This window comes from Cannabis sativa, chromosome 6, assembly GCF_029168945.1.
Source record: "Cannabis sativa cultivar Pink pepper isolate KNU-18-1 chromosome 6, ASM2916894v1, whole genome shotgun sequence".
Taxonomy (NCBI): domain Eukaryota; kingdom Viridiplantae; phylum Streptophyta; class Magnoliopsida; order Rosales; family Cannabaceae; genus Cannabis; species Cannabis sativa.
This window is the reverse complement of record NC_083606.1, coordinates 5849683-5866973: the sequence shown is the minus strand read 5'-3', so window position 1 is coordinate 5866973 and position 17291 is coordinate 5849683. Positions and strand designations below refer to the sequence as shown.

Here is a 17291-nt window from a genome sequence, read left to right as displayed (position 1 = left end):
ATCTATATAAAGCTATTTCTTCATTTTATATTGGGAGTGAAAGCTAAGGCGGCCTAATATCACAGACTAATATTAACATGCATTTATTAATTATACTTACGTAAGTAAAATGAGCATGATCATTTTCTTGTTACACATATTAATTATTATGGTACTAAACTTAATTACACAAAGTTGATTAACGTGAATAGTGGTATAAATGCAGTACTTATTTTTAGCGGCATACGTATCAAATGTTTGTAAAACTGTAATGTTCTCTAGTTTCGTCATTAACTAATACTACATGTTTCTTTCAAGACCCAATAATGATCTAGAACCTGTTAGGGGTGTTCATCCAATCCAATCAGCACTATTTTGCTCATAGTGCATCCGATCCGCACTAAGTACAGATTTTATTTTTTGGATTCAATCCTATCCGCACAATAGCTCAAATCCAATCCAATCCAATCCGCAAAAAAAAAATTTAATTGTATGTATAAGGAAATGTTTACTTTTATCTTAAATTGTATGTAAAAAAAAATTTATATATAAGAATAGAATATACATTTGATCTATTGAGTTTTGAAATATAATTGTATTATGTGTAGACTTTTAATTTACTATTATTTCTTTACATTATAATATTGTTTGTATATATAATTTTTAATTTTTTTTTATAAAGATGTGTTGATTGGATTGGATCGGTTACTTTTACATGTCAATCAACATCCAATCCGCACAAGTGCGGATTTTGAATTTTCCAATCCAATCCAATCCGCACTTTGCGAATTAGATTGGATTGGATCGTGCGAATATCGGCTATTTTATGAACATCCCTAGAATCTGTGCTTTATATGTGTCATGTTTAAGACAATAAAAGAATCTATACTGATGCATATAGGAAACTAAATGCTACTTTTTTTTTTAAAAAAAAAAAAATCAGTTCTCATAACAATTTTCACATGGTATTGACACTTCAATTTGATAATCATATTCCATATACTGCACTAATTCACTTAGCTAAAGAAATTTGGTATTACACCTCTCTCATTTTTTTTTTGAAACTAGTAGCATTTATTAATTTATGATATTAAGAATAATATTAAGTTTTAAAATAAAACAAATAAATATAATGCATATGACCCTCCATGTGTCCATATTTATGAGTTAACGGAAGTGGTAGCAACGGGTGTAAGAGAATTGTAATATTTGGTATTTAACCTCCAAAAATAAAGATAAGATATTTAAGTGTATAAAATCTGAAACATTAAGTATTTATGCCGTAAATTTTTTTTTACATCAATCAAACATAACATTAAATGAGTGTGACCTATGTCAAAAATTAATTTTAATCTCCTACACTACACTATATTTTAGTGGTTATATCCACAAAATATACTAAGACTCATTTTATTTTTAAATGCCTATACAGATACATTATTTTTTTAAATTCCAACAGTAAAAAAGTCCCAATTTTCTATATCTAAGGCGGCCCTATATCATATAATATTAATTAAGTAATAGACTTATAATACATATATATTGTCCCATATATATGATTTTAATAAGGTTTTCCACATGTCCATGTTTTCCAATAATTTTTAGATCTAATTTAGTTGACAAAACCAATTAGATCCAATTGATTTCAATCAACCAATCGAATTGGTATACAACATATATGGTAATTATAAGTACAGTAATCTATTCGTGACCAACTATGATTTGATCTGTTCACACAAACACAGAACCAAGAGAACTAGCCAAGAAATTAATTACCAAGAAGAAAATTAGAATTAAGAAAAATGAGAAGCAATTAATAGTTATTGAATATCTGATATCGAGTATTTGTACAAGTGAGAGGTTAGTAATTTATATATTAGGATCAAATATTTTTAGAAGTGATCATGATATATATATATATATATATATATATTAATTCGTAGTATATAGTCTTAATTTAATTTTGGGTAAATACCATTTTAGATCCTCTGTTTTACAAAAGTTACCAATTGGACCCTGTGTTTTGTTAAATGACAAAATGGACCCTGTATTTTCTAAAATAGTACAAATAGGACCATGAATTAATTTTTTGTCAAAATAAAGTTTAATTATAATTCGATCTAAAAGTGATATGACAAAACTGTTTACATTTTTGTATCTGTTCGTATTAAGTATTGTCTTCAAGTTGGTTGTATTAAAAAAAAAGTTGTTAAAAAACTAAGCTCAGGGTCCTATTTTTACTATTTTAAAAAATACAGGGTCCATTTTGTCATTTAACAAAACACAGGGTCCAATCTGTAACTTTTGCAAAACACAGGGTCCAAAATAGTATTTACCCTTTATTTTTTCCAGGGAGAGTACTACTATAGCTAGGTAGGTTAGGTATAGCAATGGTGAAAATTATTAAAGGCCTTTTAGGAATTGGAAATATCGAAACCCCAGATGGAGCTGTATTTGTTGGCCCCAATCCCATGCATGCATGTACTAATTCTTACAATATTTTTCATTCTACCCAATCAAAGTAGTTAACATCTGACCATTGATCTCAATATTGCAATTAACTGGCCGTGCCATATATATACATAAATATATAGAGAGAGAGAGATCTAGAGAGAGAGACTCGTGGTTGTGGGTGTCGTGTTTGGTAGGAGAGTACTGATTGTGATTACAGAAGAGAGAATATATATGCATGCATGTTGTGCGTTGAGGGAGTGGGAGACTTTTACTTAAGAAACCCTTATACGTACTCTCTAGCTCACCCTTCCCTTTATTCCTTCACGTACCCTAATATAATATCCCTTATATATCTACAATGCTTAATGCAGATGAAATTGTGGTTGGATTGGAGAGTGGAGACAACAGATTTGAATGCAATTCTGAGGTGGATTGAGCGAGCTGGCAGATTCAAGAAAGGCTACCAGCTTTGGAAAACAAGAAATGCGGTGCTGTGGGAATCAGAGAACCCTAAAGTCACAACCGTGATGAACAGACAGACTAAAGAAGAAGTGAAGAGAAGATTCACTTGTGTTTAGCCTAAAAATGTATCTACAAGTGATAACCAACGGTTTTTGAATTGCAAAGTTATAGAAAAATCAAAACAGAGAAGGAAAGAAATGTAAAAAAAGATTTATTGTATAGTTCGAAAATATATAGATCTTCATTTTGAAGATGCTATTAGGATGTAAAGAAATATTTGGAGTAATGAATTATACTAATTTACCAAAAAAAAAAAAATATCCCTTACAATTAAAAGCATTAGAAGGCAGAAGCATTATAAGTAAGACTCCGGCCTTACCACCACAATTAATAATATTTGTGATAATTTTTTTATTATTTAATATTTTATCTATATAAATATTTTTTTTACAATTTCACAATCCTGAGCATTCTGGCCTGATATGCGTGCCTAACTTGCTTACTCTAAGGGCCGACCTGCTAGTTGCTAGGTTGTTTTAAAATTAATTGTTGTAATTATTAATACAATTAATTAGTGTAATAAATGTACTAATTTAATACAATATAGAAGACTTATACAAAGTACCAAAACGAATCCTAGTTCATCTATATTATTGGTATATATATTGACACGGTTTTAGTCACAATAAAATTTGTGATTAAAAGTGAAAAAATTGTGACTAATTATAAATCATGATTCATATATTGTGACTAAAAAATTCGTGGTTAAAAGTATTAGTTACAAAAATTACAATTTATTGTGACTAAATGTATTTTTAGTCACAATACTTGTTATCACTAAAATTAAATTAATGACAACTTGTAACTAAATAATATGTTTTAGTCACAAGTAACATTTTGTTGTAACTAAATGTTACATAAAATCACAAAAAAAATTATATTGTGACTAAAAAATTATAACTAAAAGTAGTAGTAGTTTTTTGTAATGATGGTTGTTGCACTATATATTTTCTTACAGTGATCATTATAGTATTAGTGATATATAATAAAACTTTCTTCTCCATACATTTATATTAAAATTACATGATAACTCTCATGATATTACTCTACTTTCATAATTAAGAACATTGTTGGGATTAAACTCACTTAACCTCTCAAGTTAGAATGTTCATCTATTTGCTCATCATATGAATCTGAAGAAAGCTGCTGCAATTTATAACAGTTGGCATTAATACCAACTTAAAGGGGACCCACCAACAACTATATATATAGGGGTTCCTCTATTCTAAAAGGAGGTCAAAGTTGAGAGTTCTGATCTCTAATCTCCAAAAGCTCATATAGATTCAGTTTAGAGAGAGAGAGAGAGTCCAAGATCATAGTGAGTGTGTGTGGAGGGATGTAAAAAGGGAGTATCACTCTTGAAGTGATTTCCCTCAATGTGAGACATTTCTTTGTAATTACTTACTGTGTTGAGTTGTAATCTTTGACTCATTCTATTGTGTACTACTGACTATTCATATTTAATAAAGATCCATTTATCCATCCATTTGAGTTAAGTTTTCTTTGTCTTATTTCAATTAAGTTCAAGTTTTGGTTTTATGATTGATTTTAGTTTTAATTGTATTCCTTGGACATTATATAATGCTGTAACAACTTGTTTTGAGGATGAGTATTCACCACAAACATTAATAATAATATATATTTTATAAAAATGTCCAAAATCATTAATACAAAGCCTAAATGCTCCTTATCAAACCATAATGATTTAGGAAATTGAAAAGGCATTATAAAACACGACAGAAACAGAAACCATTGATCACTGACACTTCTAGCAATCCATAATCGATCGATCTTACTTAATTAGTACTTACATACACGTACTATATATATAGTGATTGATTATAGTACGTAATCATGCATGCATGATCAAACCCTGAAAAGTCAGACATAAAAATAATTTGGTAAGTAACACTTTATAATAATAATATATAGTTTAAAAAATGAGAATATATAAATATTATTACGTACGGAGTATAGGCAATCTTAATTTTTCCAGCAACAGTGTTAGCAATGGTGGAAAAGGCCTCGCGAGAAAGATCAAAGCCGTCACAGCCCGGACAATAGTTAGTAACCATAACAACAACGCTTTTTCCGGTACATGGTCTGGGCACACCGGGATTTGTTGGCCCCACGCATCTAATTCTGTAACGTTTTCCACACACCGCTTTGATGTTCCATAATCCACTGTTTACTGCCGCTACCATCACCCCCTCATTCGCCATATTATAGCGCATGCAGAAGCTGCACTTAGTAGTGTATGACACACTCTTTGTAAGAAGATGTTTACTTTTCATGGTATTGTTAGAATATTTTAGATGGATTAACATAATTAAAATGTTGTTCACCCAGCGTTGTTTAGTATATAATTATATAATTAATATTGTATGGTATTACTATCAGGTCATAATTTTTTTATTGTGTTTGTTGATTCATTTGAACATATAATTCACATTATCATACTTTGCATTACTAATTTTAATTTTGAAAAAGGTAATTTATATATTATTGTGATTTATTTTTTCAAATAAAAATTATTTTTATTTTTATAAAAAATAAAATAAAAAAAAATTGATAATATTCTTATTTGTTGAAAATAAAAAATAGATATAGTGACACTCTATAACCGTAGCTATTATTTTTATAGCATGACAATGTGAGACTCTAAAAGTTTACAGTGACACCCAATGAATGATTGTAAAAGGGTTTAGTGACATGCGTTGAAGGATCACTAAAAATTGGCCTTCCAGTCAACCTCATTAGTGATGCGCAGTGAAAGGTCACTAAACAGTTTTAGAGTCACTCAACATGGGTCACTGAAACTTGTTTTTCTAGTAGTGATGTGCAACTGAGTGGACAGTTGCTGCCATTGTTGGTTTTTATGGTCTATGTTAGAGTTATAAAAGCAGAGTTTTGATAAATTTAGATCTTATTTGGAAGAATAAATTTAGGTATTACAGTGTGTACTCAACTCATGAGACACTGTAATTAAGATAGGGTTTTTGATCTCATAGACACCTGAATAGGTGTGTAATCGTGTTAAAGAGAGAGAGAGAGAGAGAGAGAGAGAGAGAGAGAGAGAGAGAGAGAGAGAGAGAGAGAGAGAGAGAGAGAGAGAGAGAGAGAGAGAGTGGGAGTAGAAAAATCAATCCTATTTTCTTTACTTTCAGTTTCTTACTTGTTGTTGTTATCAGTGTATTATTTATGCTACTATATATCCTATATATAGTGTTATAAATAAAGTCTTTTAATCATTTTTTTTTCAAATAAAAGTAAATATCTAATATAATTTAAATATAAATATTTAATAACTGAATATCAAATATCAGTAGATCTTTTATTTTAATAATTATCCTTTTAATTAAATAATAATCCAAAAATTCATTTAATTAATAATTAAAAGATAATTAGCTTAATTCAATTGAAATTATTTAAACTTAATAAAATTATTAAACGAAATTAATCATGAATTTTTATACGTGTGGGCCATAGTCCAAGATTAATTTTTTAATTTTGTCATAAATAAGATTTATTATTTATTATACTAATAAATAATAATTGATTAATTTTCATTAATCTCTTATTTCATAAAGATTAAAATAAATATTATTTTCTCTAAGATAATATATTTCTCTCTTTAATATTATTTAAGAATAATATTATCTTTAACTAATTAATATAGTTTTATCCAATAAAACTAAATAGTTAAATACTGTTAATTATACAATTAATCAAAACAATAATTTCACAAATTACTATTTTGCCCTTAAGAATTTATTTTTCATAGAAATTAATTCTCACTCGAAATTCATTCATCAAATAAAATCTTCCCCTATACGATGTTGTATATAGGTGAGTCAAGATTCAGGTTGATCTACTAGTGATCATCATTGTGATATGAATAACTCTTTTTATAGTAAACGATAAATTAATGAAAGATATATGTTTATTATATATCGATCTAGTCATGCATAATCTGATTATACATGGTACATTTACTACATATCTATCCACATATGTGATTCAAATTAAAATCACACACACTAGAAGTATAGTGCATAGTAAGGTGTACTTAGCAGTTTCATCTTAAAGATTCCCAGAACTTCAATACACAACCAACTTAGGCTGATCTACTAATGATCATCATTGTGATATGAATAACTCTTTTCATTGTAAATGATAAGTTAATGAAAGATGTTTATTACATATCGGTCTAGTCATGCATAATCTGATTATACATAGTACATTTACTACATTTCTATCTACATATGTCATCCGAATCAAAATCACACACACTAGAAGTATAGTGTATAGTAACCGTACTTAGCAATTCCATATTAAAGATTCACAAAACTTTAATACACTACCGACTTATTTTATTCATATTGTATACTCTTAATTCTCTTGTACATCCTTACAAGATTATACCTTCTCCATATGAATAATAAATTTTCAGATATTTAATAATTATACTCTTATAATTAATATATCATTAATCTTATAATTGTATTTCATGTATTCTCTAATATATTATCCATTAATTACTTACTTTTAGGGCATAATTCCTAGCAGTCATTACCTTTTTAGATGATCGAGAAGAAGACTCAGGCCCATCGACAATAGGAGATAGGGAACGAATGGAGCATTTTCTGTTGGCTTTCTTCCCTCTAATGATGAAGATAACAAATTTTAGGACTTTTATATGAGAACTGAAGATTAAATGTAATTTATATATAGACTATTGATATTCCCCCAAAAAGTTGAATGACATTGCATTTAATGAAAAAAAATATATTAAAGAAATGCAAAAATAAAAATGATAGCAAGGCTATGAAAAATAAGAAACTCTACTTGGCACTCAAAGAACAACAAAGAAAAGTGAAAAAAAAAGCTATACAATGGGAAAACATGCTACAAAATTGATTTTATTTTTCACATTAACATGAATATTAACTTTCAATAACATCAATATCATGTCATAAATTGAGTACAAAATACTTACAGAGGTGTAACACAACAGAATAAGGTTCCTTTCGTTTAGTGATCTAACCTTTGGTCATGTCTACTGTCACAGAGTATGATCAATCACTAAACTTAGATCTTCAATATAAAATTTATAGATATTTGAATTATCTTTTTAATGCCACTAGAATCACCTCAATCAGAGTTATACAACTCCATATATATGATCATTTTACTAAAACAGTTATTAAACCTCTGAATTTCTCTAAACATAGGAATTTCTTAGCATTAATTTTATTATAATATTATTTAATACCACCTATACAATTAATTAAACCCACTAAATAAATTATATATCACCTTAATGGATTTTCATATTAGACTTTAATTAAATGATTACATATTTTGTGAAAATACTATAATATTTTACTTTTGTAGTTAATACAACTCTAATTATCTTGAAAGAATTACTACAATTACTTTAAGCAATAATCTTAACTCACTAACAATATAAATAAATAAAATAATTATCCTCCCGTGATTAATATTTTTTTAAAAAATTAAATACTATTTTAATCTAAATATTACATAGATTACATAATACTTACCAAACACAAAATTTTCCCTAATATATCAAAACCCCATCATATATATAAGCTTAAGGCTTGATAAATGGTAATATAAACACCATAATTAAATTTGTGAGGTTTATATTATACATCACAACTATCAAGTCTTAACCCAATTAATTATATCTTGTCATTTATTTATTTTTGAGATAATAATAATAATAATAATAATAATAATAATAATAATAGTATAATATGAAACTCTCGTAATAAATATTTTAGCGGAATTCAATATTTAATTAGATTGTGTTAATTTAAAATTTGATGGTGTTTTTCGTTGCAGTTTAGAGGAGCAGCGCTAATTTATTTTCGGATATGCTTTGTTTGTTTTGCTCTTTTTCTTCAGGCACATTTAATGGCATGCATGGGAGGAGAACTTTTGTTCAGAGATACGTATTCTATACCTAAATGATAGGGGGAGAACTTTTGTTAAGAGATATGTATTCATACCTAAATGATATCTAACCAAAGTGTGTATATGGACAAAAAATTAAAATAAGAGCCCTCTAATTTGTTGTATTATTTTGTTACACATATATAATATATATATATATATGTAAAAGTAAATTATATAAATTCACATTGTTTGTGTTTGATCTCTGTGTTCTCTAACTAATCCTTATGGTGAAATAATTTAATTTAATGACATTGCTAGTTTATTTATATAATCTTCAATTTTATTAGCAAGCAAACAACAATTAAAAATATGTAGGGTTAATGCATAAATTAAGGTAAACTTTGCCACAATAATTAATATGAAAGTTTTAGCTTAAAGTAAACTTTAAAGTGATGGCAAGTCACGTATAATCTCAAACAAGTTTTGTCCTATTTATATAACACAACACTATATTGACTCTATATATATCTATATATTTATATATATGTTACTATAAGTAATGTTCTATAGAATGATGACATTGTACTGCATTGAGATCGATCCCTATATTTATTTTATCTTATTTTCTATAATTTTTTTTTCTTTTTTGTTTTACACTAAAAACTATTCAAATAAGTTATATGGTTATATATATTATGTATAATTAATGGTCACATTATAATATAAGAAAAAAAAAGTTATAATATCTATATATAGGCCATAGTGGAGCAATATATATATATATATATATATATTTATATATAAATATATAAGGTGTGGAGTTTTGGTTAAAGGGCTTAGAAGTAAAGGCACAGACGAAAATCACAATGCTAATTTTGTGGCAACCAAACCAAATAACATAAGTATATATATGTTTTTATGAAAAGATAGACTAATTAATAATAATAATCATATCACAATGATGTGAAACATATAATTAACCATATAATTGGGATTAGATTCGACACATCCTAGTTGTGTCTGGTGGAGAGTTGTGGTAGTTGAGAAGATATATATACATACCAAATATTGGAAGAAATTAAGCCATTTATATATATATATACTTAATTGGTGTATATATATATATGATATCAGAAAGTCATGATGAGTAACTACATTTAAGTACTGTTGAGACATTCTTTGATGTTTGTTGGTTAAAGTGGAAGCAGGTGGCTGATCTTTGTTGGTTTGGGTGGTGAAATTAATTAAGCCTTATCTCCAAATTTGAGTATGAATACGATCAATTTTAATTGCGGCTTGGTAGTTGGTAATTCACAAGTACTCATGAGTCAGTTAGTTTGTTCATTTAAATTTACTCACCAATTAAGATAGTACACGTGTACTAATTGTACTAGGTCTAAAAATTCCGAGAAGAGAATTTGTTATTCCGCAGCTGATACTTTATAATTGGTTAACAATATTCTTTAAAAATTATTATGTTAAGTTATATAAATCCAATACTTAATTACACGAATAATGATATGACAATGAAGATGTGTATTTTAGGCACCACTAATGTCTTTTAGTATTTTTTTTTGAAAAATGCTAAAAATACTCTTATAAAGTATAATATCGCTATTATTACGTAATTCGCGTGAGATTCTATTAATTTTATCTTAATAAAAATTATTAAAAAATTCCTAACTAATTATAGAATATATAATACCTGCTAAACACTAATACCTTACCTGGTAACAATACTCAATAATTTCTGTACTGATAGATATATACTTGCCCACCTATATTCAAATGATCTTATATTATATTGTACTGCAAAATTGTACTTTGTCAAAAATGGAGATTTTTTTAGTTGTAATTGTTATTCTTAATTCTTTTTCAAGGAAAACTGGAATGTTTTTTAATATAATAGTTTATATGATATAAATAAGTCAGATAATTATGCAACTAACAAAACTGTTAAACTACTTCAGCTAAACAAAGTTCACTAATCTCTCCACTGTAGTCAAAACAAGAAAATGAAACGTAATCCTCAAGAGACTGACTTTAACATAAATATTATCTTATAACAAAAAAAAAAAAAAAATCCATTGAATTAATTAATAATCATAATAACCAACCAACCACAATATTACTATAAATACAAAGTAAGCAATCCTTATTTTTACGTGAACATTTCTTCAAAATAAATATATATACATATATAGAGATAGAGAGAATATATAAGAATGACGCTATTAGTTTCTCTATCTCTTCTTCTAATCATTTTCACAATATTTCTTGACCAATTGCATGTACATGCATCTGATTATGGTACGTTAATATATTTTTTTTTATATATATATAATGCATATATTAATTGGTTGTTTAGATTTTTGTAATTACTTTTTAACAGGAGTTACTGAATATCGAAAAGTACTATATCATAAGGCGAAAATAAATGTCTTACGTACCCTTCATTATTGTTTCAATAAACAGATTTTAGTTACATGAAATCGGTATACAATGCAACTGACATGCCACCATTAGAAGAATACGACTACATCGTGATTGGAGGAGGGACAGCGGGGTGTCCATTGGCCGCGACTCTATCAGAAAAGTACTCAGTTCTTGTCCTCGAAAGAGGCAACATTCCTAATGCTTACCCTAATGTCTTGAAAGCCTCAGGCTTTCTAGCTAATCTCCAACAACAAGACAATATTAATGGCGATACGCCAGCTCAAAGGTTCACTTCAGAGGATGGCGTTGAAAATGTCAGAGGTAGGGTTTTGGGAGGGACAAGCATGATAAACGCGGGATTCTATTCTAGAGCCGATAGTGAATTTCTTTCGAAATCCGGTGTGGAATGGGATTATGAAGAGGTTGAGAAAGCTTATGAGTGGGTGGAAGAGAGTATAGTTTTTCCGAGTTCGAATTTGTCAGTTTGGCAAAGTGTGGTGAAAGAAGCTTTTTTAGAAGTTGGTGTTGGTCCTGACAATGGAGTCACTTTAGAACATAAGGTTGGAGCTAAACAATCTGGTTCGATTTTTGATGATATGGGAAGAAGACATGGAGCTGTAGAGTTGCTTAATAAAGGAGACCTCAAAAATTTAAGAATTGCTGTTCATGCCACTGTCAAGAAGATTATGTTCTCCTCTACAATGTCAAGTATGTTATAAGTTCAGTTTACATAAATATATATAACTTAATTTCATTAATATGATTTTTTTTAACAAAATAAGATCCATATTTATAGTACAACATATATAAATGTTTTGACTCAATTACATCTACATTATTTAAACCGTTCTAGGTTATAATAAGAGTTTTAAATAAGAAAATTAAGAATATTTTTCTGGTTAGAAAAGTTGGCTCATCCCTTACATATATATTTGATTTAGGCCAGGCCCTGTTATATTCTTAAAATTTAGGCACCTAACAAAAACATTTAATGTTTATAAATTAGTCCATAAAATCCTATAAATAAAGATGTAATCCGATTATTTTAAAATATAATATATTACTTCTTCCATTTAAATATTCTCTCCTAAGTTCTTACTTACCAACATTAAAAATGTTGTTATTGTAAAGCTGATCAAAATTATATTGTACAAGTATTCTGATCGATTATGAAATATTAATAATAGAACACAATTGTAGCATATAAAAATTAAGAGAATTACCTAATATATTATTTTTTTTAACTTTTTTTTTAAATTTACGGTTCGCGTTTCTAAAGTGGTTGCAGCGCTAGTTGCAATAGGGGTTTCTATACGATTTTTTGTTGCAAATTAGATTGCAACGCTAATTGCAATGAGTTTCTATGTAGAATTTCATAAAATTATAAAAAAAAATTGTTTTAGAGTTTAAAAATGAAAAAACCCCTAAAAATTAACTATATATATTAGTGTGACATTAATATATAATAAGTATCTTTTTTAATTATTGTTTTCAATAAACAGAACCAGCTGCTGTGGGAGTTGTATACACAGATGCAAGAGGAATGTTTCACAAGGCAATAATACGCAACAAAGGAGAAGTAATACTAAGTGCAGGTCCACTCGGAAGCCCTCAAATTTTGCTACTTAGTGGAATTGGTCCACATTCAGACCTCTCATCACAATTTATTCCCATACTCTTACCCCAACCCAATGTTGGAAAATTCATGGCTGATAATCCACGTAACAACATTAATCTCATAATCCCATTTCCTTTCGATACTTCCACAGCCCAAGTTGTTGGAATCACTACTGATTATTACATAGAGACTGTCTCTTATAGCTTGCCATTTGCTCCAATTTCATTACCATTTAGCTTCTACTCCACCCCATTATCTCCACCACAATTGAGTCTAGCAAGCATTGTCGAAAAAATCGTGGGGCCCTTGTCCCAAGGTTCGCTCTGGTTGGCTTCAGCAATTGATGCTGAAGCCACACCACGTGTTAGGTTTAATTATTTTTCTGATCCGACTGATCTCTCTCGTTGTGTTAGGGCAACGAGAAAGATAGGGGATTTGCTGAAGAGTCGGTCATTGGATCGATTTAAGTACACTGACTATAATGGAGCTAGGGATTTCATGTTCTTGGGGGCTCCTGTGCCGGCGAACCACACAGATGATTCGTCGATGGAAGCGTTTTGTCGAAACTCGGTTACTAGCTTTTGGCATTATCATGGGGGGTGTGTAGTGGGGAAGGTTGTGGATGGTGATTTCAAAGTGTTTGGGATAGATTCACTTCGTGTTGTAGATAGCTCAACTTTCAATGCCTCTCCAGGAACCAATCCTCAAGCCACAATAATGATGATTGGCCGGTAAGTTATATATTTATTTATATATATAAATATAAATAAATGAGTGTATGCATGAATGCATCCTAATTATTTCGACAATTAGAAAAAAAAAAATTAAATCTAATTTTTTTTATAATCGTGTACGTTATAATTATGTAAGATATTTTGCAAAATTTTAAGAAATTTAGAATAATTTAAATTATAGAAAGCAATATTCAAAAAGTCTATTTTATACGCATATAGAATAAAAGAGTCATGCGTGTAACAGACAATTTGAACTCTATTTTTGGCATGTTAAATTTTCTGAATTTTTTAAAATTTTACAGAACTATCTTCAATAATTATAATGTACACGACCATAAAAAAAAGTTAAACTAAAAAAGTTTCTTAGATGCAAAAAATAAAAAAAAAAAAAAAAATAGGACTACATCAGTACTTTCCTTTTAAGAGGTGCATTGTATAATTTTCGTATAAATATATGGGATAAATGATGGCATGAAATTTTTTATAAAATTTTATTTTTCATATTTTGTGTTAATAAATCATTAAATGAAAGGTATGGTACATACTATATAAGATTTTGTATTTTATAAAAATTACAATTGGGCCTTCTATTTTGTTAAATAATATACAGACCTTATATTTTTTAAAATTATACAAAATAGATACTGATCAGCTTAATTTTGTCGAATTAAAACTAATACTAATATGACATGATGCTGTTATGATCATTTTAGTTACATTTTTTTGTATCTGTTCATGTTAGAAATTGGTTTCAGGTTTTATATTAAAAAAAAAGGACAAAAATTGTGTTCAGTGTCTATTGTTATCATTTTAAAAATATAAGGTTTAATTGATAACTTTTACAAAATATAAATTCTAAAAAGATATTTACCCTGAATAATTATATTTTAGAAAAAATCCAATATAATTTTAAATTTTAAAATGTCTATAATTAATATGGTAAAAAAATAATAATCTATATATCTATCTTTTATATATTTATAGATCATTTATTTATATATCTATATAAAAAACAAATATAGGACGGTGACATGGTGCATTCTATGAGTTATATTTCAATTTATTTTTTTTTTTCACATTTTTAACATTATTTATTTAATTTTATAAAATTTTATTGATTTCACTCTATAGTGAGCTATTTTAAAAAAATCTCATATTGTTTAGAAATAAATGTGGTGTTGCACTTAGAGACTATTTATAGATTACTATTTCTTTCACTTTTGTAAAATTAATATTACATAGTTTTAATATGTGTAATTAATGATTCTTGCTTACGTAGTTATAATCTTTTAAATAAATACAACATATATTCTTGAATTTTTTAATTTTGTCAAAATTTCTTTAATTATTGTCAAAATTTCTTTAATTATTTGTACCAAACAAAAATATTTTATTGAATTTTGGTTATTACAATTTTTAAGTTATGTTTTTTATTTAATTTAATAAATATATAAAATTCTTAACAATTTTAAAAGAATTAAAAATATAACTATGCACAATAATTTATAAATATGTATATATCTAAAACATAATTTATATGAGCACTTAATTTTATCATAATATCATTCTGCTAAATGTTTATCATTTAATTAGATTTTTATGCTAAAATTAATATTTTATATAAAACTAAAATATTACAAAACATTACTAATAAAAAAATTATCATCAATATCAAATGTATTAACTTTAATAACCTATATATATATTATTATTATTAATTTTTCTTTTTTTTTTTGGAAAAATGAAAAGTCCAAATAAATTAGGTTGTTGATCATGCATACACTTGAATGTATTTATGCAATATTACTTTTCCTTGTTGTTTTCATGCAGATATGTTGGACTTAAGATGCTGAATGAGAGAAGCCGATCATGAAATTAGAAAATATTTTACTTTATAATTCTCATAATTGACTAAAAATTACTATATACCCTATATGTAATATTCAAATTCATGTGCCTTTTTTCTTTTATTATTATTTTGGATGTAACTTAGGTGGAGAGGCTTAGCCAGATATTGTTAACATTAATAATTATTAGGTGTATAATTTAGTAGTAAATTATATATAATTCTATATCATATCTTTATATATTAAAAGTAATTATTTAACGACAATTCTTGGTTTAACAAATTTTTTTAACGTTTATTTTTTTTTTAAGAAAAATAAACAAAAGTTTAACGTTACCGTTAACCTTCAATAAGAAACAAAAAAGGCCATAACAAAGCGCGATCGGCAAAATTTTAGTGAGGTTATTGAAAAAAATAATAAAAAATAAAATAAATCTTAGTCTCTGAACTTCAGTTTCGGTGTCAATATTGGTAAGAGCTCTTCTTTCGTAATAGAATTTGAAATTTTATTTCTTTTCTTTTAGAAAAAAAAAAAACAATTCTTCATCATTGATTTTCATGAAATTTGTATATGATTTTCTGCATTAACATCGATCAATTTTTAAACAAATATAATAGAAGTCCAAGCTCTCTTGATGTCCCATGAGTCAAGACTTGAAAGACACTCTGCTGTCTTGGATCTCTCGGCAAAAATGACAGCAAATCTTACTATTGGTACAAGGAATGGTCAGTGTCAGTACAAACCCTTTAATGGCTCAGGGAGGGGACAAGGTGCTAAAAATTCATCAAGATTCTCAAACCGTGACAATGGACCTCGACCTACCAACAATAACAGACCTTTATGTCAAGTTTGCATGAAATTTGGGCATACTGTTGTCACCTGCCACTATCGGTTTGATAGAAATTGGATCACACCAAAGGCTTCAATTGCTCAACCTCAAGCCAACCTCACTGAACAGTCCCTCGATTATGATCCTCAGGCCTTTCTTGCTCAATTTGTACCTGATTTTGGTGATGATGTTGGATGGTATGTTGATTCGGGTGCAACCAACCATATTGCTGACTCTTTAGACAATCTTGAGTCTGTTACCCCCTTCACTGGTCAAGAAACAGTTGCTGTGGCTAATGGTAAGAAATTGCTCATTTCTATACTGCAAATGGCCATGAGCTTGTCATCAATGTGATCTCATTCAGAGGGCACTTGGAATGTTTTCAAATCTTTGACAAGGGTCACACTTACTGATGTAGTCAGTACATTCTTTCTTCATAGTGGGCTAGAAATATCCATATCTCAGGATCTTTTTGGACAAGCTTGGACCCCAAGTGAGGTCCCCACATAATCCTTTGTGAATCTCTTCCATTATTTGTTTAGCTTCGGTGTAACACCCTAACTATCTTAGGCGTATTACGTGAATTTTTAAACGTACTGTGCAGCTCGTTGCTAGTCAACGAGGTTTATGGAAAAACGTGATTAATTAAAATTTTGCTTTTTCATTAAACTTATAAACCATTTTGCAAAAAGTCTCGGGATCCCGATTTATAAAAATATTTACAAACGTTTTTACTGTTCAACTTTTACATCAAAATAAAGTCGTCTAACGACAGTTACAAAATCTCGGCCTATTGTCCCGAGGATCGTACGCTCCAGGCCTAACCGCCCCGACATGTACAATCTCATATGCTCGGTCACGGTCCATCAGCTACAGCCTTGCCTTTACCTACACATGAACGTAAACTGTGAGTCGACAGACTCAGTAAGAAAAGCATAATAATAACA

The 17291-nt window shown here is 28.2% G+C and overlaps 1 protein-coding gene across 1 annotated transcript; it reads left to right on the top strand.

Moving 5' to 3' along the window:
* The first annotated feature begins 11043 nt into the window (after window positions 1–11043).
* On the top strand, window positions 11044–15781 carry LOC115694897 ((R)-mandelonitrile lyase 1-like). Its single transcript, XM_061117863.1, has 4 exons — window positions 11044–11190; window positions 11356–12024; window positions 12819–13665; window positions 15499–15781. Exons 1-4 carry the CDS (start codon window positions 11106–11108, stop codon window positions 15539–15541), a joined length of 1644 nt encoding a protein of 547 aa, XP_060973846.1. The 5' UTR covers window positions 11044–11105; the 3' UTR covers window positions 15542–15781.
* Window positions 15782–17291: the final 1510 nt, after the last annotated feature.